At 40.6% G+C, this 23,925-nt stretch overlaps 1 protein-coding gene across 1 annotated transcript in view; it reads left to right on the plus strand.

The window, feature by feature from the left end:
* Nucleotides 1-317: 317 nt before the first annotated feature.
* LOC108442860 (dynein heavy chain domain-containing protein 1) overlaps nucleotides 318-23,925 on the plus strand; it is a 29,951-nt gene continuing 6,343 nt past the window's right edge. Inside the window, exons 1-31 of the mRNA XM_017723106.2 lie at nucleotides 318-849; nucleotides 939-1,124; nucleotides 2,420-2,623; nucleotides 2,772-2,882; nucleotides 3,091-3,247; nucleotides 5,073-5,324; nucleotides 6,045-6,188; nucleotides 6,323-6,407; nucleotides 6,518-6,750; nucleotides 7,141-7,384; nucleotides 8,000-8,157; nucleotides 8,244-8,369; nucleotides 9,131-9,407; nucleotides 9,501-9,628; nucleotides 9,707-9,905; nucleotides 10,744-10,835; nucleotides 10,938-11,109; nucleotides 11,333-11,458; nucleotides 11,932-12,029; nucleotides 12,149-15,365; nucleotides 15,523-15,616; nucleotides 15,701-15,893; nucleotides 17,091-17,373; nucleotides 18,043-19,783; nucleotides 20,080-20,309; nucleotides 20,391-20,574; nucleotides 20,774-20,876; nucleotides 22,269-22,418; nucleotides 22,515-22,706; nucleotides 23,004-23,435; nucleotides 23,526-23,898. Of these exons, the coding sequence (XP_017578595.1) occupies nucleotides 470-849; nucleotides 939-1,124; nucleotides 2,420-2,623; nucleotides 2,772-2,882; nucleotides 3,091-3,247; nucleotides 5,073-5,324; nucleotides 6,045-6,188; nucleotides 6,323-6,407; nucleotides 6,518-6,750; nucleotides 7,141-7,384; nucleotides 8,000-8,157; nucleotides 8,244-8,369; nucleotides 9,131-9,407; nucleotides 9,501-9,628; nucleotides 9,707-9,905; nucleotides 10,744-10,835; nucleotides 10,938-11,109; nucleotides 11,333-11,458; nucleotides 11,932-12,029; nucleotides 12,149-15,365; nucleotides 15,523-15,616; nucleotides 15,701-15,893; nucleotides 17,091-17,373; nucleotides 18,043-19,783; nucleotides 20,080-20,309; nucleotides 20,391-20,574; nucleotides 20,774-20,876; nucleotides 22,269-22,418; nucleotides 22,515-22,706; nucleotides 23,004-23,435; nucleotides 23,526-23,898 (10,564 nt within the window). The 5' untranslated portion in view covers nucleotides 318-469. The remainder of the gene's footprint in view (nucleotides 850-938; nucleotides 1,125-2,419; nucleotides 2,624-2,771; nucleotides 2,883-3,090; nucleotides 3,248-5,072; nucleotides 5,325-6,044; nucleotides 6,189-6,322; nucleotides 6,408-6,517; nucleotides 6,751-7,140; nucleotides 7,385-7,999; nucleotides 8,158-8,243; nucleotides 8,370-9,130; nucleotides 9,408-9,500; nucleotides 9,629-9,706; nucleotides 9,906-10,743; nucleotides 10,836-10,937; nucleotides 11,110-11,332; nucleotides 11,459-11,931; nucleotides 12,030-12,148; nucleotides 15,366-15,522; nucleotides 15,617-15,700; nucleotides 15,894-17,090; nucleotides 17,374-18,042; nucleotides 19,784-20,079; nucleotides 20,310-20,390; nucleotides 20,575-20,773; nucleotides 20,877-22,268; nucleotides 22,419-22,514; nucleotides 22,707-23,003; nucleotides 23,436-23,525; nucleotides 23,899-23,925) is intronic.

A 23,925-nucleotide genomic window follows, 5' to 3' on the forward strand; every position in this document is an offset into this window, starting at 1 on the left:
GCTTAGACCACAGGTAACGAGTAAACCACACGTTCGGTACTGTCCTTGAGTTTTTAGTACTGGTATTATTTTTAGCAGCTATATTTAATAGTGTACAGTGTCGTTATTTAAGGCTGACCGGCTTCTTGTTGCCAGCTAAGCCCAGTTAGCCAGTAACTAACTATAAAAGCTGGAGGTGTTTAACGACAGACTAAGCTCGTCCCCGCAGTAAGGCCTGGGGGTATTCATACACAGGGTTGGCAAACCTGGACTAAAAGCCTGTGTAACAGCTTTTGGCTCATACCTCATTGAGTCCTTGTCTTCCAGGTAAAGTGAATGACTGGTGTCTTGTCACCTCACTTGCTTTTCAGGGTTGCATCAGCTGTGTGGTGTGTTTAGGAAAATGGACCTGAAAGATGAGAAAACCCAAACTGCAGAGTAGCCAAGTTGACTTTCTTCCTGAAGGAATTGGCAGTAGCTCTTGACAGCTATGTCTGCTTCTCAGAGAGACTTCCATTCAAAGGCTCGAACAGGAGCCACTGGCAGAGCTGCCATCCTGAAGGGAGACCGCCAGGACAGGCTGCCGGCCCACTGTGCTGGATCTGGATCTGTTCCTACTTTACCTCCTCTCACATGCTTCTCACCAGCATTCAGGGCTGAACCTCCACCTGGTCGCACTCTCAGTAGGCCTCCGTCATCGCAACCAGCTGACCTGTCTGTGTTTGAGCTTCCCCAGTTGGTAGCAAAGGTGGGGCCAGAGGTGGCGCTAGGAGAGTCCATGTGGATGGAGGGCCCCTGTTTGGTGGCCTCGGCTCTTGCTGCTGATATTCCTCTCAAAGTCATTAAACACCCACAGGGAGTAAAGTCCTCGTAAGAAATTCAAAACACGCTTTATGTTGTTATCTTTTACTTTTGTTGTGTTATGAGCAGGTTTAACTTGTTAAGTCTGTATTCCTCAGTTCTGCAGGTGAGGATGCCCCTGTACAGACACATGGAGAGTCCGTGGGAAGCAGAACTGGGAGAGAAAGTAAAACTAAGTGCAGTCCACTTACGGGCTTTGAATTGTTTGAGGTCTTTGCGAAGAAAAGACATTTGGGGGAGCTCCAGTTTTATCATTTAAAGGCTTCTGAAGACGGTCCTTACAGGTAACCTTTCCCTTAAACCACTTTTCCCGTGTTCCAGAGGTAGAGATGCCATCAAAGTCCTTTTTATTTTCCGATACCTTTTTTCCTGTAAAAACTACCGAGTGAATCAGGACATCACTTTAATAGAAGCAGTTTACTCAGGATGGAAACCAGAAAGTATCAGGAACAATCTTCAAACCTGAAAGAAATGCATAACCAACATTTCTACATTATTAAATCATTCAAATGTAAACGGAATTGCTCACAATGGTGTGCTGTGAAATGAGACGGATCAGAGTTGTTCACAGTGGTGGTCATTTGAACCGGATGTCTGGAGCATTTACTGCACTGAGCGGTCCTGCATAGACATTTATTACACTAAACACTTACGCATCCACACCTGGGAGCCTGAGACGCTGTTTCACCACCACTGTACAGAAATCTAACGTGTGTGTTTCCCTACAATAAACCAGTTCCCATCAGACACCTTTGAATGAACCTGTTGACGTCTTACGTGACTGAACAATGCAGCTATTTTGAAAAGTTGGCAGAATTCAACTTTAATAAGTTTCCCGTTCATATGGTGACATTAGCCCATGTACAGCTACTGTTATGATCCCCTAATTAACTTGAGCTGATTTTATATCCAGGGTTTTTTTTATATCGACCTGAAATCATACCAGACATCAGATTAATGTCTGATGTCGATCCAGAAAGGATTTCAGCCTATAGGTGTGTCAGTTGATCTGTCTGATAAAAGGCCGATGTAAAGGGCAGGACCCTGTGTTTTACAGGGCTGTCCCTGCTCAGCAGCATCATTACACAAATCAAAACCACTGTTGCTTTCAAAGTAAGAGCTTTAGTGGACTGTGACTAATTAAGTTGGGAAAAGTGGGCTTCTCATACAGTCTCATCCTGTGGTGTGCTCTGCACAACAGTCAGAGACCATTGTTTATTCAGTTTCTTGTCAACATAGCATAAAAGGACAGTTCATTCATTTTTCATTTTACACGTTAGGGGAAAAAAACACGTCATAAATTTAACAGAAAATGATGAATATAAGTATAATGTTGTTAGACATCCCAGTTTCTCTGTTTTTTCACTTATTTTCCTTTGACCCTTCCCTTTCTTATGTAGGTGGACTATGTTGTATCTAATCTCCACAGAAATATCAGAAAAAATGAATAACTTGTACTTTGTTTGGAAACTGAATGAATGAAAGGTCTCTGAGTGTTGCACAGCACTGTATCCGCGTATAATGAAGTATTTCACTGGTATTGAATACATTTTTTTTTCTCTTCTCGTTTTTGCTCCAGACCATATGACCTGCAAGTGGTGCCACGAAACAAAGCAGGCTCAGATCACTACATCTTTTCCCCCACCTCAGTGATGCATGTGCAGGACGGCTGTAGCGTTGGACTTTTAACGCTGGCCGAGTGGTATCGAGAAGCAGTGCTTTGGAAAGCCCTGCAAGATATCCCATTTTTCCGAAACTACCTGCTATGCAAGTCCTTCAGACGGTAACTGAACACAAACTTCATCTTTCAACATCATTTATTGTAATACCTTTCCCATCTATGCAGCAGACGAGGATCCAGTCCCATCACGTCATGTGAACGCTTTATCGGAACACTCAACCCCGTTCACCTCCGTTTTCTTTCTTTTCAGGTGGAGGAGAAACGTGTGCCGGATTGTGTTTCAGTGCAGACGTACGTTTCTTCAGTCTCAGCTGCTGATGGCAGTGCCCCAGTTCAGGGAAGCTTTGTTTCATTTCACCAGGTGTGTGTGTGTGTGTGTGTGTGTGTGTGTGTGTGTGTGTGTGTGTGTGTGTGTTTGTTTGTTTGTCTGCTTCTTGCGGTTTTAATCTTACTCACCAGGACAAACTCAGAAAAAAGGCTCAGTTTGTTTGACATGTCTTGACAAATTTATTAGCTAACTCAAATAAACTTAAAAACTTAAGTTAAAACTGATTCATGTTTATCCGCAGGTTGCTTGAAGAACTTAAAAGAGTGCACTGGATTCCACAGGATGAGGGAAGGACATACACACTTCTAGAATTCCAGAAAGCTCTTCAGAAAATCAATCAGGAATCTCAAGGTGTTTTGAAGAGATTCTTACATTACCGTTCTCTGATACTGGCTATGGTAAATATGCTTTAATCCTTTTAGCACTTTGAACTACTGATGGTATTAAATACACATCTGAATGGATGAAATGTACATGCATAAAATTACCTTAAAGACAGATGTCAGTATTTTTAAAAATACCCAGTTTTTCACTGTGATGTCATACTGAGTGTATTTAGTTTGGAAGTGTGTATATATATATATATATATGTATATATATATATATATGTATGTGTGTATATATATATATATATATATATATATATATGTATGTGTGTATATATATATATATATATGTGTGTGTGTGTGTGTGTGTGTGTGTATATATATATATATATATATATATATATATATATATATATATATACACACACACCATTTACACAGGTGTCTAAGACTTTAACTCAGTACTGTATGTTTACACACAACACATTTGATAAAGCTTCACTCCCAATTATTTTTCATGTCATAAATGATCTTCTAAGGCCAATGTAAAACTTACAGTACTGTGAAAAAAAGGACACATACAATCAGGTCCAAAGATATTTGGAATTGAAATTTAATGAGGAACATGAGCTCAACATGCAGACTTTCAAGCTTTAGTCCAAATCAGGTGAACTATTTAAAAATTGACAATTATTTTCATACATAGTCATTTTTAGGCTTAAAAGAAGTTGGACAAAGTAACACTCATTAACTACACAGTCATCTTTAATACTTGTTTGAAAATCCTTTGTAGTTAATAACTGCCTGAAATCTGGAACCTGCTAATATCACCAGATGCTGGGTTTCGTCCCTGGTGATGCTTTGCCAGGCCTGTGATGCAGCTGTCGGTTCCTGCTTGTTCTTGGGGTGTCTTACGTTCAGTTTTGCCTACAGTAAATGAGATGAGAGCTTGATGAGATTGAGGTCAAGTGATTGACTAGGCAATTAAAGAACATCTCACTTCTTTGCCTTAAAGCATCTTGGGTTGTCTTCGCAGGACACTTAGGCTCACTGTCCATTTGGCTGAGCAGGTAACGCAGCCCTATTCAGAATTCACCCTGCTGCTTTTGTCTGCCTTCAGCTTGTCAATAAATACAGGGATCCAGTTCCCTTGGCAGCCATACACTAATAGCCTTCCTTCTTGGTGGGTGTTTTTTAATGTTCCTGTTATGAAGGGAAAGAATTCTTCTGTCATGCTCATTACCATCATTTTCCATTGTCTTCATGGCCTTTTGGTGTTTCTGTGGTCCCCAGTGTCTTCCTTCTTTTTAAGAATGAACCAGATATTTGCCTTTGATGACACCTAATGATTTTGTTATCTCTGAAGGGTTTGTTATGTTTGCAGCCTAATGATGGAGCTTATATTACAACACTTACAACGAACGCGAATCCTTTCATCTGCCTACTTGTAAATGAAATAAAAAGGGAATGACACACACCTGGTTGACGAACAGCTGAGCAGTAAATTGTCCAATTACTTTTGAGCCCCTAAAAAGCAGGGCTATATATAAAAATGGTTTTAATTCATCCATCCATCCGATTTGGATGTAAATACCCTCGAAGTCTGCTCTAAGCTCATCTTCATTATCTGATTTTAACTGCCGTATATTGTGGCACACAGCTAAAATAAGTTTGTCAACATCCAAATATTCATGGATCTGTCTGTATTTAGATTATTATTATAATAAATGTATGATGAGCTCCATTCTAGCCTCCTTTAGATATGTGTTGTTTTTGAAATCAGTAAATGGGGCTTTAATCAACAGCATTGCGGTGCTTAATGCTCATTAACTTTTAAAAAGTGCACACCGTTTTGTTTTAATGAAAGAAAATGAAAACAAATAAATAAACATTTCAGGTACAGGAGATCAGTTACAAAGCACACCAGGAGTTACAGCATCAAGTGGAACAACCTCAGCTGAACCAGAGTAGCCAGCCTATCCATCTTCAGCAGACCTCAGCCTGGAGTCTTAGTAAAGAGTTGGACCAGACTGAACAAGCCCTGCAAAGGCTGGGAACCATCGCTGCTCTTATGGACTGCATGACTGTTCAAAGTCTCGTTACCATCTCTAACCATGAGATCACGGCCTTCCTTGATAAGGTTTTGAAGGTGAAGCATGAAGCGCATGACCATTAGATTGTGTGCTGGGGCCAGTGAGAAGTTACCTGGATGGAAATAGTGCTACATTAATATGCATATTTATTATTTTTGCTGTTTTATATTCAGTACAATATACATGTACATGTGAGTTAAGTATCGTAACACACCAGAAGGTAGTTTAGTAAGAATTTTTGGGAGAAGAAGTTCTAAAATGATGATCTAATTGGTTTAGCACAAAATGCATTGCAAATAAATATTTTACAGGTGTTGAAATAAGTGAAGTACACGGTCTCTACAGTTAACAAGCTTATATATAGACTGTTTCTGCCAAAGTTATAGAGACATTTTTATGTATCTGCTGGAAAAAATAAGACACTTCTGCACTTGCCATGTTTTTTTCCCCTGTATTAAATCCAGCAAAGGAACAGCATTAAAATGAGCAGAAGTGTGTCCCCCGTGGAGGATGTGTCCCCCGTGGAGGATGTGTCCCCCGTAGAGGATGTGTCCCCCGTGGAGGATGTGTCCCCCGTGGAGGATGTGTCCCCTGTGGAGGATGTGTCCCCCGTGGAGGATGTGTCCCCCGTGGAGGATGTGTCCCCCGTGGAGGATGTGTCCCCCGTGGAGGATGTGTCCCCTGTGGAGGATGTGTGCTCACTTTCACTTAGAGAATCAACAAAATATGGACTGTCTTTTGTTTGACAGTTGCTTTCCGTCTGTTAAACTTCACAGAGGGAGCAGGAGCAGCAGGGTGGTCTTTTCCAGGCAGACCTGACATTTGGGGCAGATAGTCAACTTACAATCTTTCCACCTGTACACCTGTTCCAACAGGTACTGATAGGAGCGCTGCTGTCAGTGGGTGACTCTGCTTTACAGGTGAGCTAGAACTCTGAAGCTAGAACCGAGACAGAACAGTAGCAGTTTGTGACCTCTTGCTCACATTTATAAGTGCAAAAGGCGGTTCTCAGATCTTTAAACTACTTCTAAAGCTTTTTCGATGCTTTCTACAGGTGTTTGACTCCTGCAATTCGCCTGCCTCTAAAGATTCTCTGACGGCTTGTTTTCAGGATCTGTCTCCCAACTCCGGCCTCGCATGTAAGATGAGTGATGTTGTCAGTAGAAGTCCGTTTTCTCTGCTAACTGCAGTAACATCAGGTGCATCATGTTTATTATGAAGGTCGTGATTAATCATGTGTTAATTTCAGCGTCTGAAGACAGAGGAAAAGCCCTAACAAGTGCAGACATCTTTTCATCTATAAGGAAGCCTCGTCTTCCATCACCCACAAATCTGGTGCTACCCAAAAGAACCTCTCTTAGAGTTCAAGGGCAGAGAGTACGAGGGCAGTACTACCCCCTGTCCAGAGAGCGGCTGGAATGGCACCTGCGCCTCCATGTTAGGACACAGGAGATGGAGAAAGAGCAAGAGAGAATCACACAGGTGATGTAAAAAGACTCGTGCGAGATCTGTTGTTGTTTTTCCTTCTTGATGAAATGCGTATACTTGGACTTCTGTAAGCATGAGATTGATAACTGCGATGGGTGTATAGATGATATTAGATAAAATAAGGATTGCATGTCATGCATTTGACTGCTTGCTGGTCTGCATGGGGTATTTTGGTGAGGTTGTCTGTCTTATGGAAGTTAATGAGCTTGTATGTTGCAATATTCATATTTGTACTACTTAAAAACCTTGTAATTCAAACGATCCAGTGATATTTGGAGGAAAAACCTACACAGGACGAAATGCAGCGACTACAAAATGATGACATGACTTCTGAGGTGTGTAACAACTCACTTGCAGCTGTGTCTGTTTGCCCCCATCATCTAGGAAGCCCACCAAGAGATTCAGCAGTTGTGTGAACAGCATTCCTGGTTGGTAGACGCTCATTTGTTTACTACCCAGTGGAGCACAGCGTCACTGGAGAGCATGCGGGGGTGGCCAGCCATTAAATACAAGGAGCATATCCAGAAAGTTCACTTCTGGAGAGATGGAGTGTTCGCTATGCCTCCGGTTTTCACCACCTCCAATAAGCTGCTCACGCTCACCTGCTCTCACATTCAAGAGAAGCTAGGTGTGTTTGTGAATGTGTGCACCTCACACGTCTCGTTTCCACCTACTGATCTACAGTTTCCAGAAAAGATCTTCTGCTGCTTGGCTATTTAACCTCTTATTCTCCAGGACATATATTTTGGTTTGTCCTTTTGAATTTACAATTGTAAGGCAAATTATTCAGTAATCACTTTAAATAATTGCACATTTTTATTTTATTTATTTTATTTGTTTTTTAAAAGCTAAGATGAACAGAAAATTGTGTTTTATGGTAACACGCATTGCTATATGCTTACAGTTTACTGCTGGAAGACAAAAATCTTTGTATTATTTTATAAAAAATCATTTTTACAGAGCAGATCACTGAAAAGACACCATCTGTTTATAGTTTATAGCCCAGATTTGTGGAAAAATGGCTCAACTTTCAGTAGAAAAACCAATATTTATTATAAGAGTTTAAAATTACGTTACCCATCAATTTGACTGGAAAGAAGACCGTTCCAGCTCATATGACACCCACGTTTTGAGTGTAGCTTATGAAATATGAAAGTTATGAAGAATATGACACAGTGCATTTTGGAACCTCCGGTGGTCTCGAGGAGTTTAAGAGGCTACGTGTTTGTTTTTGTTGGTATAGTGCCCTTGCTGACCACCATTGAGGAGGATTCTTTAACGTTGATGTCTGAGGAGCTGCAGTTACATTCAGCAAACCTGACATCTGAACTGAAGAAAGTCGTGGAGAAACTAAGGCGCGAACCCACTGACCTCAGTGACTTCGCAAGTTATGCTGCCACGGTATTAATTACTCTAATCATACCAAGCGGCGTTCACTGAGGATGTCTGACTGGTTAAGTTGTTTAAGCCATTGTTTTTACATGTAGGTAAAACGCTATAAGGAGATGTCAGCTGGTGTGCAGCAGCAGCTCGACCACCTTCGCTCTCTTCACAAGATAATTGAGCTGAATTGTAGAACCTTGACTCCAGGGGAGAGTGCCTGTATGAAGCAGGTAGGGAGCACAGACTGTGAAACATGCCTACTTATTGTTGTTTAGAACATATTGGAAAAGCATCTTTTGCAATATTGTTATTTAAATTGTTCACATTTTACATACAGTACTGTGCAAAACTCGGAGACAACCCTTCATTTATTTCATTTATTCCAGTATTTTTTCACTCTTTAGCCTTTGTTACAGCTACTGCTCTTCTCAGGAGATTTGATTGGAGTTTTGCAGGGCTGTTGTTTCACATCTCTAAAGTTTAGTCGTAGACGTTGGTTGCATTTTCTGCCTTTTAAGACCCAAACAGTCTCATACGAATTGGGTGATGATGCCTGGGTTCTTGGCTGGTCGGTCCTTTCCTCTGAGCACCCCAGCAGTTTCTTCATTTGACTGGCGTTTTTTTTTTTCTTTTACACATCCTCTTAGTGTCCTTTCAACACTTTGGATGGACAGGGATCTCCTGTCCCTCAAAGATGAAATCATTTTCATTTGATAGCTGTTTGTGTGGTTTACTAGGTTCTGTTAAGTCCCATTTTTCTGTTATCTTTTAATAATTAAAAAAAAACTGCAATTTTGGAAACTCCTGCTTCTCCACTTGTTTCTCCACTTCTTTGGTCAAGTGGATTTTTTAATATCTAATTTCCTCAGAAGTATCTCTTTAAAAGTGAACAGCTGGTACATTAACTTACTTTGACTGGAAATCAGATAAAAGAAGGCTGGTCTCTGATTTTTGCTCTATGCTGTACGTTTCTGTGCATGTTTTGTTGTAGACGCTTCAGCTGTGGAAACAGTTCGTTCCTCTCCTGAAGCAAGCAACACACACAGTCACCCAGCAGCTGCCCCCCATGACTAACACTCTGGACTGCGCCGTTTCCTCACTGACCAAGGAATTAGAGAATCTGGTCTTCAGTGCCACAACTGGACCTTATCTTGACCCAAACCAGAGCACTGACCACATGATTTCTGAGCTCAGAATAATGAGTAGACAGTTTAATGTAATAGCTGCGCAACTGAGTGAGCTGAGTATGAACAGCCAGAGCCTCAGAGGTAGGATCTGTTTTCTCAACATGAAGCACAGAAACTGAGTCGAGTGTCTGGACATTATTTATATTTCTGTCATTTTGTCAATACGCCATTTAGGATACCCGTTGGATCTGACATTCGTGACAACTGCTAAACAGAATATCGAGGCACGGAAAGAGCTTTGGGAGCTTACGGGTGTGTTGACTGCACAGATTCAAGAATGGAGGCTCTTGCTGTTCAGCAAGGTACACTTACCTTGTAATTCGTTGCTATGAATCTCTTAATTCTGCCAGTTTAATTTAAATTCCTGTGTCCCTTGCCAGTTTGTGGTATCCAGAGCCCAGGAAAAGGTGTCTGAATGGCTTCAAGAGACAGTATCACTAGCAAAGGTCATCCCTCCTCATGATGCAGTGCTTCAAGAAACCGTATGCAGTCTTGATGGGTTTAACCAGCACCTGTCAATACTGGCCAAGCTAAGCAGCCCCACCCTGAAGTACAAACACTGGAGAAACATCTTTATGGGTAAGAACGGGAGGCTGCAGCCATTTCCTTTGGAGCTGAGAATCATATGCACATTAAACAAAATCTCATCCTCTGCATTTAAATCAACCACGCAGACACTGTGAAATGCAGCCAGTGCTCGTTTTAGTGCATGTGGACTTTTAACACCTCCCTTGTAGTTTGAATCACCTGAAGTAATTTACGTAGGATTAGCGGTCCTCTCGATTGGAAGCCACACTCCCCCAGATTTCTGACTGTCCAAAAAAAAGACATTCGACGCCACAAAATGTTACAGGAAGTTTTATTATTTAGGGGATTAATGGAATATACTTAGGTTATAGAAGTGTGTTAGGAGCCTTTGTGCAGAGTGATGTTTGTTTTCTCCAGTACTCTTAACGCAGGACGATACACTGCTTGACCGTTTGTGCAGATTGTGCTAATTCAGATGATTTGTACTGGTTCCTAGCACAGGCTAGTACTGAGTAGCAGGCTGACCAAACACAGAGAACATACATTTTCAGCCATTTGCTATAAACATCTACTTCTAGTGCTATATCAGACTGTAGTTACCCAGCCAGTAGCTCCTGTGCTATACTGTCAGCTGTTCTATTAGGCAGTTTAGTGTGAGGTCAGCAGTAGTGAGTTGTGTCAGGGGTATAAGACTTCCTAGCTGCCCCACCCAGCCTGTAACTAGACCCCTCTACAGAGACATTAAAGTTAAAAGTTAAATCTTTTTTTACTTACTTCTCTTTCATTTTCAGGTTCCATTTGACTGCAGTTATGTGCAAAAATTGAATGCACCACATAAAAGGTGTACTAGAAACATATTGTTATTATTAATATGATATCCTCTGTCTAGGTATTGGCCTCCCCTATGACCCAGAACAGAATTTAACTGTGGCCGATCTTATGTCCAAAGAACTGCTGGAGCATCAAAATAAAATCAGCAAGGTTTGTCAAGACAGCTGCAAACTTTGTACTGTGTCCTGAATTAATGGGTTTAAATATTGGTGCATTGATCAAGGCTTTACAGTGTGGATTGTCGTTGTCTAGATCTGTAGAGAGGCCGAAGCTTCAGCAGATATGGAGCATGTGTTCCGGAGGCTTCAGCGGAGCTGGGAAGGGACAGAATTCAGGCTTGCTAAGTTCATTGTTACTGTGTGGCAGACAGGCCAGAGGGCTCTACAGCAGCAGTCCCGTGACAGTGGAACCTTTACCATTATGGGTACATAAAGGAAACAGCCTCTCTTTAGTGGCTTATTTTATTCTGTCTGTCTGTCTATTTAAGTCTGACTGCATTTTATATTTAAATTTCATAGAACATCTGTTCATCACCACCCACCCCACTTCTGTTTTGAACCAGTCCCTATACAAACAAACAGCACAGCAATCCGTGCTTAAAGAACAGAAGCCTCAGCACAGTATTCAGCTCTCTGTTCTCTCATCAGGTCTAAACATCCTGCTGGCTCAGGCTGAGGACAGTGTTATGACTTTATCCAGTACGCTGCTTTCTCCACATGCTGCTGAATTTAGAAGGGAGGTTGAACATTGGATGCAGCTTTTGCAGGAGCTTGGTATGTATATAGATATACATACACACTACCATTCAAAGCTTTGGGACCACTTGTCATAATCAATATTCTCATTTTATGCAGTAATTATGTATATGATGTAGATTTAAATATTATAACCAAAGACTACATTTCAGATGCTTTATTCAATATTTGTTTTTGGTGACGTGTGCACTGTAATTATCTGTTTATAGTTATTTCTTGTCCAATTTCAAGATGCCTACCTTGAAATGTAATCTCTGCTTTTAACATATGGGGGATTCTGGATATTAATTGCTCTGTTCAACATTCTGGTCATTTCATATAAATATCTGAAACATATTAAGTTAAACAGTACTAATATCTTCTTAGAATCACTTTATTTATGTATCCCAACAAAGTTGGTTTTATATCGTCATCGAAACAGTAATGCCAAACAGTAGCGTGCATCAGTATCTTTAACTCCAAACATTTTACCACGTTATTGTTCACAACAGAGGAACTGCTAGATTTTTGTGAAAGATACCAGCAGAAGTGGGTTTTCCTTAGCAAGCTGTTCTATGAGACGTGGGTCAGCACACAAAAAGCTGAGTTGGTAAGTTGTTTTCTTCTTTCTAAGTATATATTTTACAGACGTGTCTGTGTTTACTGCAGTTTCAAAACAATCAATATCAGCATTGTGCTTAAGACTAATGTAGGATTCTTGTATTGCAGCTAGAGAAGTTTTCCCCAGTGGATAAGACGTTTCGTGAAATGATCCAGTTTACGTTAAGTGACCCACATGTTTTGAATTTCGTACAATTGAGGAAGACTAGAGAGACAAGAAGTCACTTCCAGGGACAAAATCTGCGCACTCTCTTCATTGAAGGACTTACAGCAATGGAAGAAATTTCCAATCAGCTGATGCATCTCTTAGACTCACAGCGTGGTGAGTTTCCCAGACTATGCTTTCTCAGCGATGGAGAGGTGATCAAAGTTCTCCAACACCACCTGCCGCCCTCCTCCCTTCTCTCACTGGTGCGCAAATGCTTCAGAGGAGTGAGATGGCTTGAGGTTAACAACTCCAGTGAACGCGACAAGACAGACGTTTCCAATGAAATAGATCTGTCCACCACCCAGATGTGGGTAAGTGGTGTGTATGGAGCTCTAAAGGAATACATGCCCTTCTTCTGTCCTCTAGAGCCAAACCTAAATCCTGTGATTTGGCTTGGGCTTTTGGAGAAGAAGTTATATCAAACAGTGAAATGGCTGATGTTCAAATGCACTGCTGCTCGACTTTGTCCTGTGCCAAAGCAGAATGATCGTGAACGGGATAAGGAAGATAGTGATATTCCTGCACCTGATCATTCTCGCATCTCCAGTGCATTAAGAAAGTATGTGGAAAAACATTCACATGTCCCTGAGCCACCAGCTGTTTTGCAGTTGATAACTGAATATCCACTGCAGTGCCTGTTGGTGGCAGAGGAAGTTTTCTGGTGTCGTGAAATGGAAATGGCTTTTACTGACCCAGCTCAAACCAAGTGGGTACCAGTTAAGTCACAGAATGCAGCAAAACTTGAGAGCCTGTGTCAAGCCATACGAGATGTCACTGAAAATTCAAATGATAGTTCCTTGGCATCCCAGTACACGGTCACGGCGCTTCGTGCCTTGGTTTTACTTACAATGAAGCATTCCCAACAAGTTGATCAGCTTGTGGAGGTACAAGATAGATTAGAATCGTCTTTTGAATGGCAGAGGCTAATAAAATATCATTATAGTGCTATTGATCATTGGACTCAAAGCCACGTGTCTCAAGAAGACTCAGACTTCACAGAACAGTCTGTTAATGTTAATGTCTTGGGAACACAGTTGGCCTATGGCTACGAATATGTAGGGCCTGAAAACTGGATGATGGTCAACACTCCCTCAACAGACCGAGCATTTTTGGGCATTCTCCTTGCACTCACCAGTTTCAGATGTGCCTTTGTTAGTGGACCCCTCATGTCTGGTAAGAAACAAACCGTATTCCAGTTAGGATGGGCACTGGGACAGCAAGTAATCGCTTTGAGTTGTTGTGCAAGTACAAGTCCTTTGATTGTTTACCAAATGCTGCTTGGTGCTCTTCAAACTGGTGCATGGCTAGTTATTGATTCTGTGGATTCAATGGAACAGGGAACACTGTCTATTCTAGGGCAACATTTGACAGATGTTCATCAGTGTCTGTCAGCACTTCAGAGAAACATCCAGCAAGAAGTGCAAAAGCTAGAAGATCATAATGATAAATGCTCACTAAAGACCAGAGATGAGGATTTCACTACAAAGGCTGAAAGAGAATGTAAGGTACCGTTTGGAGGGAAAAACATTTCAGCCAACCTAAACTTTGGCTGTGTCATAATTTCATCAAATGGGTACTCGACTGAAGTACCAGAAAACTTGAGAGTTGCTTCAAGACCTGTTTCACTGATGCAACCTGACTACAGCGTCATTGCAGAGATTATGCTAGTTTCTCTGGGCTTCTCTGAGGCTACCAGCATGAGTCGGCGTCTGATTACTCTTTTTAACCTAGCTAAGGATTCATTTTGCCTTCCAAATGTCACGCGAGATCAGTCTTCCTGGCTTGTGCTGCTCAGAAAAGTCATGCATGCCTCTGAACACCTTTACAACAATTTTGAGAAAACTGATGAAGACAGATTTCTTGTGAGCGATGAGCAGAGACCTGTTGACCTACCTCTCAAAGGATCTGACAAAATACAAGAGGAATTTAAAGACTACTATTCATCTGTCTGTAAGCGTACCAGCAAATCTTCCATTCTTAATGCTGTTAGAGAAGAGCAAGCAATAATCAAAGCAGTCATGTTTGTACTGTTGCCTGCTATCACTGAGCCTAAGAAGGCCTCACATTTCCTCACCAATTTTGAAGAAATTTTTCCAATGGCAAGATTCACTGAAGCACAGTCCATTGCGGAGAGTAAGCGAAATCTCCTCCGAAATGCTGTCACAGATGAGTTGGACCAAATGGGCTTTTATGCTGACGCGCAACAGCTTCACAATGCTGTAACCTTGTTTCAGACTCTAGAGTTCTCTAAGGCAGTTGTGCTTGTTGGGCCAGCAGGGAGTGGGAAGACAACTTTATATCAAGCTCTTGCAGGAGCACTTCGAAGACTTGCAGCAAAGTGTGTGGAGGCTGTATCTGAGGAAGATATGGAAAACACCAAGCTTTTGTCAACTTCTTGTTGGTGCTCTGTTAACACTGTGATCTTATTTCCTAATGCTTTTTCCCATGAGGAGCTTTTTGGTGGGTCTGATGAACAGCCAGGGACTTTTAGAGATGGAGCCTTCACGAAAGTGATAAGAGATACAGACTGCCAAGATCATTTAGGTAATGATTTTTCTAAAATCAATCAGAAAAAGGTTGAAACACGAAAAGTTAAATGGCTGGTACTAGATGGGGAACCCTTAAGCCAGCCTGGATGGTTTGACTCTTTGAGCACCCTTGTTCAACCCAGAGACCCTTTTCTTAGCCTTACGTCAGGCGAGAAAGTTCAGCTGTCACAGGAGGACCTTCAAATAATTGCTGAGAGCACCACTCTTAGCGATGCAGCTCCCTCAACACTGGCGCAGTGTGGCCTGGTATATGTTTCTGGAAAGGATCTGTGGAAGTCTGTATGGAAAGCTGAGATGGATGCTTTGTACAGGGATTGTGCTCTGGACAAAAGCACTCTGAAGATGTGGAGCTGTCTAGCTGAAGATCTTTTCTCCAGAACTCTCGTTTTCCTAAGACATAATGCATTAGCCACTGTAATGTCCAGTGATGGAGTTAAAGACAGTAAATCCAGTCCAGGGATCACTGATGGTTTGCGAGAGGTAACCTCATTCATTAAAATCCTCCATGCCTTTTTGGGAGAGTCTGGATGTGGCCTGAAAACAGCAACTAAGCAGACTGCAAAAAGAGGTAACATTCGAGATGCATTAATTTAAATGATTTAAATGTCCAGTGCCATTCAGTTTCCTGCTTGCATTAATCTTTAATGATCCATTGTTTCAGTGGAAGCCCTTACACGATTACTAATATCACTTGTAGAAGTTTAATTGTTATTTTCCCCTGCAAGACATTGGTCCCAAGCCATTTTCCACAGAAGTACAGGCAAAAAACCTCTTTGCAGTAGCCTATATTTGGGGCTTTGGAGGACAGCTGCATCCCAGGTATGTTCTCAAAATGTTGCTTTCAGAAGAAGTGCAGTGGCATTTTAATGTAAAGAATTGTTTTTATTATGCCCTTGATTTTAGATACTGGCCACACTTTGATATTCTTGCACGAGAAGCCTTGTTTGAAAGCCGTTACAAAATTGAAGTGCCAGCTGAGGACACAGTATTTGAACATTTCTTTAGCCTCAGAGATGGAATGCTGGAAGACGCTAGCACTGCCATCAGCTTAACCAGGAAAAGGAGACCACAGCATTTTCACACTTCTGTGCCACAGGTTTGCTCATTCATAGACTGTTTGATACATTTATCTTTATAATCCAGTGTTCAATTTTTCAAGGGCTAGTCCGTGGAAGATGCTCTCCAGAATACCCATATATTATTATTAGCACCAGAAAAAATGTATTTGCTGTTGATCAGATTGATCTTACAGAGAATATTTTAGTGAGGAAAAATGATTGAAAGAAAAAATATTTAAATACAAATATAAACATTTTTACCTGTCACTATTATTGGCACCCCTGATTTTTCAGTCTGTGGTTCTCAGTTGTGGACTTTCTTCTGGAGTTGACGTCACAAGTTGTGGTGTAAGTCAGGGTACTGGTTTGACCACTGCAAACTCCTTATTCTGTGGTCAATTAACAATTTTTGGGTTAAAGTAGGCTTTGGATTGTCCTGCTAGAGGGATAAGGTTTGTGTAAAAGTGTTCTGGTATTAGATTATCTACTATGCCTATATATATATATATATATATATATGTATATATGTGTGTGTGTGTATGTATATATATATATATATATATATATATATATATATATATATATATATATATATATATATATATATATATAGTTGCTAAAACGCTCATTGACCATAAACCCAAAATCAGAGGTAGAGACTTTTGCTCATTGTTTTGGTGACTGCATTATTGTAGGTTTGGAGATCAATATACAACTATTCCCACGATTGTTCAGCTGTTCTTTTGTAAGCAATAATTGTTTTGTTGCTCATCAATGATGCCAGTAATTCTGGAGGGCATTGCATTATATGTCTTAAACACTGTAGAACAAGTTCTTAAATGCAGCCTAAAATATAAAAAGAACTATTTGGCATTTTTGTGATTATGTTGGTTGGAAGCAAAGAAAAAAAATCTTCATGATTCCTTTTAACTTTAACAAAAATGAAAATCTTTGAAATCTGAAATATCCTAAACTCTTTTACATTATAAAAATATCTTTGGTGCTTTATATTTGTTTTAAAGCACCATTTGGATTTTTAATCAAACTGACACAACGTGTGACCCACAGCAAAGTATATATAGTATGTATGAAGTATTTTTATGTGATGGTTAAAAGGAAACCTCCGAACACAAAACAGATCCCTACCAAATGCGAAACAGCATTTTATTTCATGTGAAACCAGCAACTTCATTTTCATTTATTTTGTTAACTGTATTTTTAACCTCCCAACACAGTATGAAAAACATGCATACCTCTTGGACCTCATGTTGGAAGCCCATCAACCAGCACTAGTAGTTGGAGAAGCAGGTTCAGGCAAAACAACATTGTGCAAGTCTTTGTTATCACAAGAAAGACCACATATGCATTTACCAGCTTCTCCACTGCTACATTCTACGCATCTGCGTAAAATACTTGAAAGTATGGGAAGTTACAAGACTCGACTGGCTCCTCAGGGTCCTGTCAGGCAGCATCCTGGTTTACTTCTGTTTGTCGATGACTTACATGAAGTACCTTTTGGTAAGTAAATAAACATCCTCAGTTAGAATAGCTTCATTATTTTCCTTAAAAAATAGGAAATGCACAGACATGGAATATTATGGGCTGATATTTTTCATATACATACCTGCCAATGCCAATACAGATGCTGCCACAAACACTTATACACTACAGATATTAGGACTACATATGCCTGTGTTAGCATTAAAGAGAAATGTAAGATTTATTCCTAGAGGGTTACAATTTTAACATAAAGCTTGGTGTAACCTAAACATTCTGCTCTTGCAATAAATATGTCACCAAACATTAATTCGAAACAATGGTCAAATCTAAACATCTGTCCTGTGTCATCATTTTTTAAGCAAATATTTTACATTCATGGCATTTGGCTGACACTCTTATACAGAGCGACTTACAGTTTGATCATACACAAGTAGGCGAAAGTGGTGTTAGGAGTCTTGCCCAAGGACTCTTATTGGTGTAGTGTAGGGTGTTTGCCCAGGTGGGGGATTGAACCCCAGTCTCCGGCGTAAGAAGGCAGAGGTGTTACCCACTACACTATCCAACCACGTTTTTCCAGATATGCCAAATATCTGCTCATGCCAATATGATTCCTATATTACTGTGCTTCTTGATTAAAAATGGTCTTGTAGTTTTAGTTGTTACCTCTTCTCTTTTCCATCTCACCAGATGATAATAATGGAAAGACATCAATGCTTTTGGAGAACTTGCGTCAGTGCATCTCTAGGGATGGAGTGCTGACCTCAGATGGCCGTTACTTTAAGTTGTTCTGCTCTGGAGCAATAAATTATCTAGGTACTTGCAGCACTTTTGGAACAAACAAAAACAGCTGCAAGCAGATTTCCCCACGGCTCTCGAGACTGTTCACTATCTTTGTGCTTCCTGATGTGACAGTAGATGTTCTGTTTTCTATGCATTCCACACAATTACAGCAGTGGCTGAAAAATTTCCCATTCATGCCAAGGATTGCTGATATGACACGATGTATTGTTGCTGCCACATTTGATGTATATCATGCTGTGCATAAGCATTTTCACTCTTCCGCACATGCTCCCCACATTGTGTTTTCTCTACATGATCTTCTAAAAGTGTTCCAAGGGATGCGCCTATGGGATCCAAGAACTCCACCTTCTCCTATCCTGCCTCAATTTGCTCCAGCTTCTCTTCGTCAAACAGCAAATGTGCTCAACATTGCTCATCTGTGGATGCATGAGTGTTTGCGTACCTTTGGAGATCGCCTGTCTTCAGATGAGGAGATTCAAAAACTGGTGTTAACTCTAATCCAGGTGTCCGAGGAGAATTTTGGTGGTAGGCTGGTGGCTGAATCTCAGACTAGTGGAGCAGACCGATCTGGCCCAGCATGTGATGATCTAAACCAGAATCAACATTCAACTCCTATTCAGCAAGATGAGGATCAGCTTATCACATCAAGAAAAGAGTTTGAGAATTCTTCACTGGCTGAATTGACTAGATGTTCAAAGCACTCTGAGGAATCGGAGAGCTCTGAGGAAAAGATTAGCTCAGACTCCAGCTTTTCAGTGAGTCAAATCGATGATGATTATAGCGCCACTTCTTCAAGCAGATGGAGCAAAAATGAGAAAAACAACCCTAAAATAGAGTTCCGGTCTGAATCAGCACCAAGCACTAGATGTTCACCTGAGATTCTTTGTCCTGAAGACTCTTCTGAAAGTTCTAGCAAAACAGTGAGCCAAAGCATGGCTCTTCAGTATGAACTGAATCACTCCGATATTTCAGCATGTGAAAAACCTCAAGCCAGTTGCAAATTGCTTCTTCAGATGCTGCTTGAAATGGGTTCTTCTGCCTGTAGTGTAGTCTACAGCCCAGAATTTCGTGAACCACACAAATGTATAGCACAGCAACAGGCTAAGCAGCACTCAGTGTACCAGGAGAGAGACCTGGACAGTCTGGTACAGCAGCTGGCTCACATTATAAAAAGAAAAGAGGAAGAAGATAATTGTGTATCTGCCAACTTTACTGTGTATCGCAAAAGGATACAACAACTTGTGCATATCCTACGTGCCTTACTTATTCCTGGTGGACATGGAGTTCTGTTTGGAGCAACAAAGAAAACAGGCCGAAAGACCACCGTACGCCTAGCAGCTTACTTGACAGGGTATCAACTAATTGAGATTCATGGTGGAAATGAGGGCAAACTAAAGGAGATACTGAGAGCGGCTATGAAGCAGATTGATGTGCATGGTGGACATGTAGTGTTTTTGATCCATGAGACGATCAGCCAGACCACTAGAGATAAGCTAATGGTGGCCATGGCTAATGGAACAGGCCCAGGGCTTTATTCAGATGAAGAACTGAAAGATATGATACCAAATATCAGTGCCGTAATGAAGAACTCTCACAATCCTATAAGGACTGCCCAGGTCTTTGAAAAGTAAGACCTATATAATTGTTTTTTTTTTTTTGGTTTTTTTTTATATTAATCTCAAAAAATGGTGTTTTATAGTCAAGCTCATCAATCAGACATATGAAATGCTCAGCTAGCTCAGGGACTGTTCTTTATGTACTCTTTAACTTACAAATATGTCACACTAAATAATGTTAGATTATTATTAATATAGATTAGCAATGTCTCTCTGTTATTTCCTGTCTTGTCATTCTATATGCAGCCTATATGGTGTACACTACAATTAATATATATCTGATCAATTATATTTCTCTTCAATTCAGGTATTTCAGAAACAAACTAAGAAACCTCCACATGTTCTTGTTACTGCCTCTTAACCAAGGCAGTTCTGAGAGACCGTCTGGACAGTCATCTGTTATTGTGCCACATGTTTCCAAGGTTGTAAGCCTCTGCTTGTGTGTAGAGGTGTACCAGCCATGGAGTTCTGAGACTTTGGTTGAAATTGCCTCACATCATCTAACCCGTCTTCAGATTTCAGAGTCAGATGTTCAAGGTTGGTTTGGTCTTGTTTTATAATGCCCAAAAGTAATTGTTCATGTTTTAATCACATGGGTTTTGTTCCATTTCCTTTCAGCTGACAAGACCTTAGTGGCCAGTATTGCTCAGGCGATGCCTGGAATACACCAATCTGCTATAAAATATGCCTCCACCTTCCTGAACATCCAACCATTCGGCCCTCATACCTATTTCGAGCTAATGACATACTTCTCCCACCTCAGTGTCCACCTCTGTGAGCAAGTTAGAGGACCTGCTAACAGGTACGCACTGATGGCATGTGATGTGAGTAGTAGGTGTGGTTAGTTATGAGTAGTAGGAGTAGTTGAACTAGTAGTAGGTGATGATTGATGATGACTGACATGAAACAAAACATCATTTTTCCTGTTGCGTTTGTGAAATTCACTGCATAGCACTGATCTACTTACTTTGGTCACTCATTTGTCCGCCGTGGTGCATCAGAGTGGCAACAGTTCTGGCCCGGGTGAAAAATATGACTGACACAGCACAAGAGTACAACCAAGAGCTTTTCAGACTTCAGGCCAAAGTTGATGAGACCCAGAAGGTAATAATATATTTGCATTATCTGAATGCCATATTTAGATATGAGTTTACTTAAAAATTCTTAGTAGGTCTTTTTTGCAATAGGTCAAAAGGTTTTGTTAATTTTCCAAGTCAAGATAAATACACATCCTCTATGGGGAACTCACCTCTGTAGATTGTGATGCACAATTAATTGTTTATTTTCTAAATTAACAGCTTGGAACAATGGTAAATGCTATTGGAAGTATGTATACATATACATATATATATATATATATATATATAATGTATTCATATAGTCTGATAGTATATTAGTATATTCAGTATGTGACACTTTTGTCTTTTGCAGTTTAACAGATGTCAGAAAATATCAATTTAATGTGTCACATAATGTGTCACACACATATGTAATTTAATGTGCATCGTGAAAAGTTCTTAAAAGTATTGTCATGTTACTTTTTGCCGTATTGGTATTTAGAACATGTGGTAACTCATAGACTGCTTTTTGAATTAGGCACTATAAGAACAGGCCTCAGTTACATATATCAGTCTTAAAGGCACTGTAACAAAGAGGTTCACCACAGGCTGGAAAATGGTCATGGAAAAATGAATTATGACTGTTTTTGGCACATAAAATCAGAAAATGTTACACGTAAAAAATCAGAAAAATCAGAAAATGTTATATGTGGCCTCTGGCTGTCATGTTGTAATACAACAGCAACTGATTATAAATGCAAATGCCATCTACGACCCCAGTTCCAAAAAAGTTGGCAGAGTATGAGAAAAACTAATAAACTGTGTTTAATTGAAAATGGTACAAAGACAAGATAATAAGAGTTTATCTTATTAACTTTAATCTTATTGTTTTTTGTAAACATACACTCATTCTAAAATTTATGCCTGCAGCACATTCCCCAAGGGTGGGAAAGGGGCAGTTTAAGACTAGGGACATAGTTAAATGTTCAGAAAACATGTCCAAGTGATGCAAACAGGTTTGGGTACAGAACAGGAGTCCAGGAAAGGCCTAGACCTTTAAAAATCCTAATTTTAAAAGAGCTTAGCCTAAATTTAATCAGCCAATAGGCCAGCTGTTTAAAAACAATGTTCTTTAAATGAGCTTTAGCAAAACTCTTATAAGGCATTTCACCTTCTAAAGGTGTATATTATGATTAAGAGAGGCAGATAATCCAGTAAAATCTCTGTAAGGCCAAAAACCAGAACTGAAGATCCATATTGACGTATGTACATCACATCAAATAGTCACTGTTTTATTTGAAATCCAGTGTGCTCAAGTACACATAGCCAAAACAACAAAAAACTCAGTGTCCATTTAGCTAAAGACGGCCCTGTACTTTAGGTTTACCAAAAATTGCCATCAGGCAGAAATACAAAGCTCATGACTTTTCTGCCGTAGTGGCTGAACCAGCTGCAAGTAGCTGTGGACACTGAGCGCACACATTGTGAACAAGCTCGCCAGCACTGTCTACTGGAAGAGGGGCGACTTTCTCATCTAGAGGAACAGTTAGAACTAGCTGACCAGCAAGCTCAAGAAGCCCTGAATGAGGTTAGACTGACATTTTCAACATAGTGCGCATTTGCATGTCTTTTGTTATGCATTGAGTATTTTGTGTTTAGAATGACTGACTTGTGTTCCATTTAGGTGAGCCCATTGTATCAGGCAGCCCTTACGGCCTTGCAGTCTTTAAACCAGTCTGACCTTGATGAGGTGCGACACTACAGACATCCCCCTGATGGAGTTGTCATGCTTATAAATGCTATTTGCATGCTATTCAATCGTCCATGCAACTGGGAAAGCGGCAAACAACTTCTAGGGCAGCCCAATTTCTTACAGGTTAGAGACCAGAGTGTGGAAAATCAGTGTCCGGCACAGATTGGTGATTTTCCTGCTCTTATCACACCAATAAATGTGGCAATTAACTGCTGAGTTCAGTCATATGCATTAATAACGAAAATTTATTAGAAAAAAACAATTCTGGATGTCCAGTCCTGGATTATGCCCCCCCCCCACCCCCCCCAACATAATCTTTACCCTTGTTAGTTGTTATTTATTGCATTAATTATATAGGTTGTTAAAATAAAAAAAAAAATTTAAAAGAGCTTTTTCCCTTTCTGTCTCTTACTGTATCAGGAATTGGAATTCTTTGACCGCTCAAACCTAAAGGATGAGTTGTTTGAAAAGCTGGGTCAAGTTGTAAAGGCACCAGACTTTCAACCACACTTGGTGTGTGATGTGAGTCGAGCATGTGAATCTTTGAGCTGTTGGTTACAAGCAGTGTACCAGTACGCTTGTGTTCAGCGGCATATGGCCCCACGGGAAGCCCAGAAGAAGAATTTGCTCAAGAGCATGTCTGAAAGCCGCGCTCGGCTGCGAGTGGCTAGGCTGCAGGAAGAGGTTGCGCGAGGTAAGTTGGAGGATATGGAGAAGCAACAGCAGTTGGTGAGAAATAACTTGGAGGACCTTGCTGCCCAGCTCCAAAAGGTTGAAGACCAAGAGAAGGAGGCTGCTGCTGCTATCGAGCAACTGAGCGACCACACTGAGAAGTGGATCTCAGTTGAAGAGGCAATTATAAGCTGAATAATTTTATATTTTTATTTTCGATGTCGCACAAAAATGAATCAGTTCCTCAAAATCTTTATTTCCTTTTCGTAGGAATTAAAAATGAATAGCCACACCATTTCTGGAGATGCACTGATTTTGGCTGGTGCCATAGCTTACTTAGGCCCATTTGGGCCTGACATTCGACTTGATCTGCTGGAAAAATGGAACGAAATGTGTCTCACAGGAAGTCCAGAAGACCCACGAAGTGGACCACAGTCTACTTGTTTTCAGGACTCCCTCTTTGTACCCATTCCTGTGGCTATGGAGCTTCACAGGGCTGTGGCTCGAGCAGTTGGGGTTGATGACCATCTTATACAAGCAGTGCCTCCCCATCTGCTCTTGAAACTGTTGCTGTGGGGTCACAGAGTTCCATGGGCTCACAGCTGGGCTTTGCTAGCAGACACACAGCAACATGTGCTGACAGGTGGTTAACTCTATCATTATTGTCTGT

This window comes from Pygocentrus nattereri, chromosome 17, assembly GCF_015220715.1.
Source record: "Pygocentrus nattereri isolate fPygNat1 chromosome 17, fPygNat1.pri, whole genome shotgun sequence".
Classification (NCBI taxonomy): Eukaryota; Metazoa; Chordata; class Actinopteri; order Characiformes; family Serrasalmidae; genus Pygocentrus; species Pygocentrus nattereri.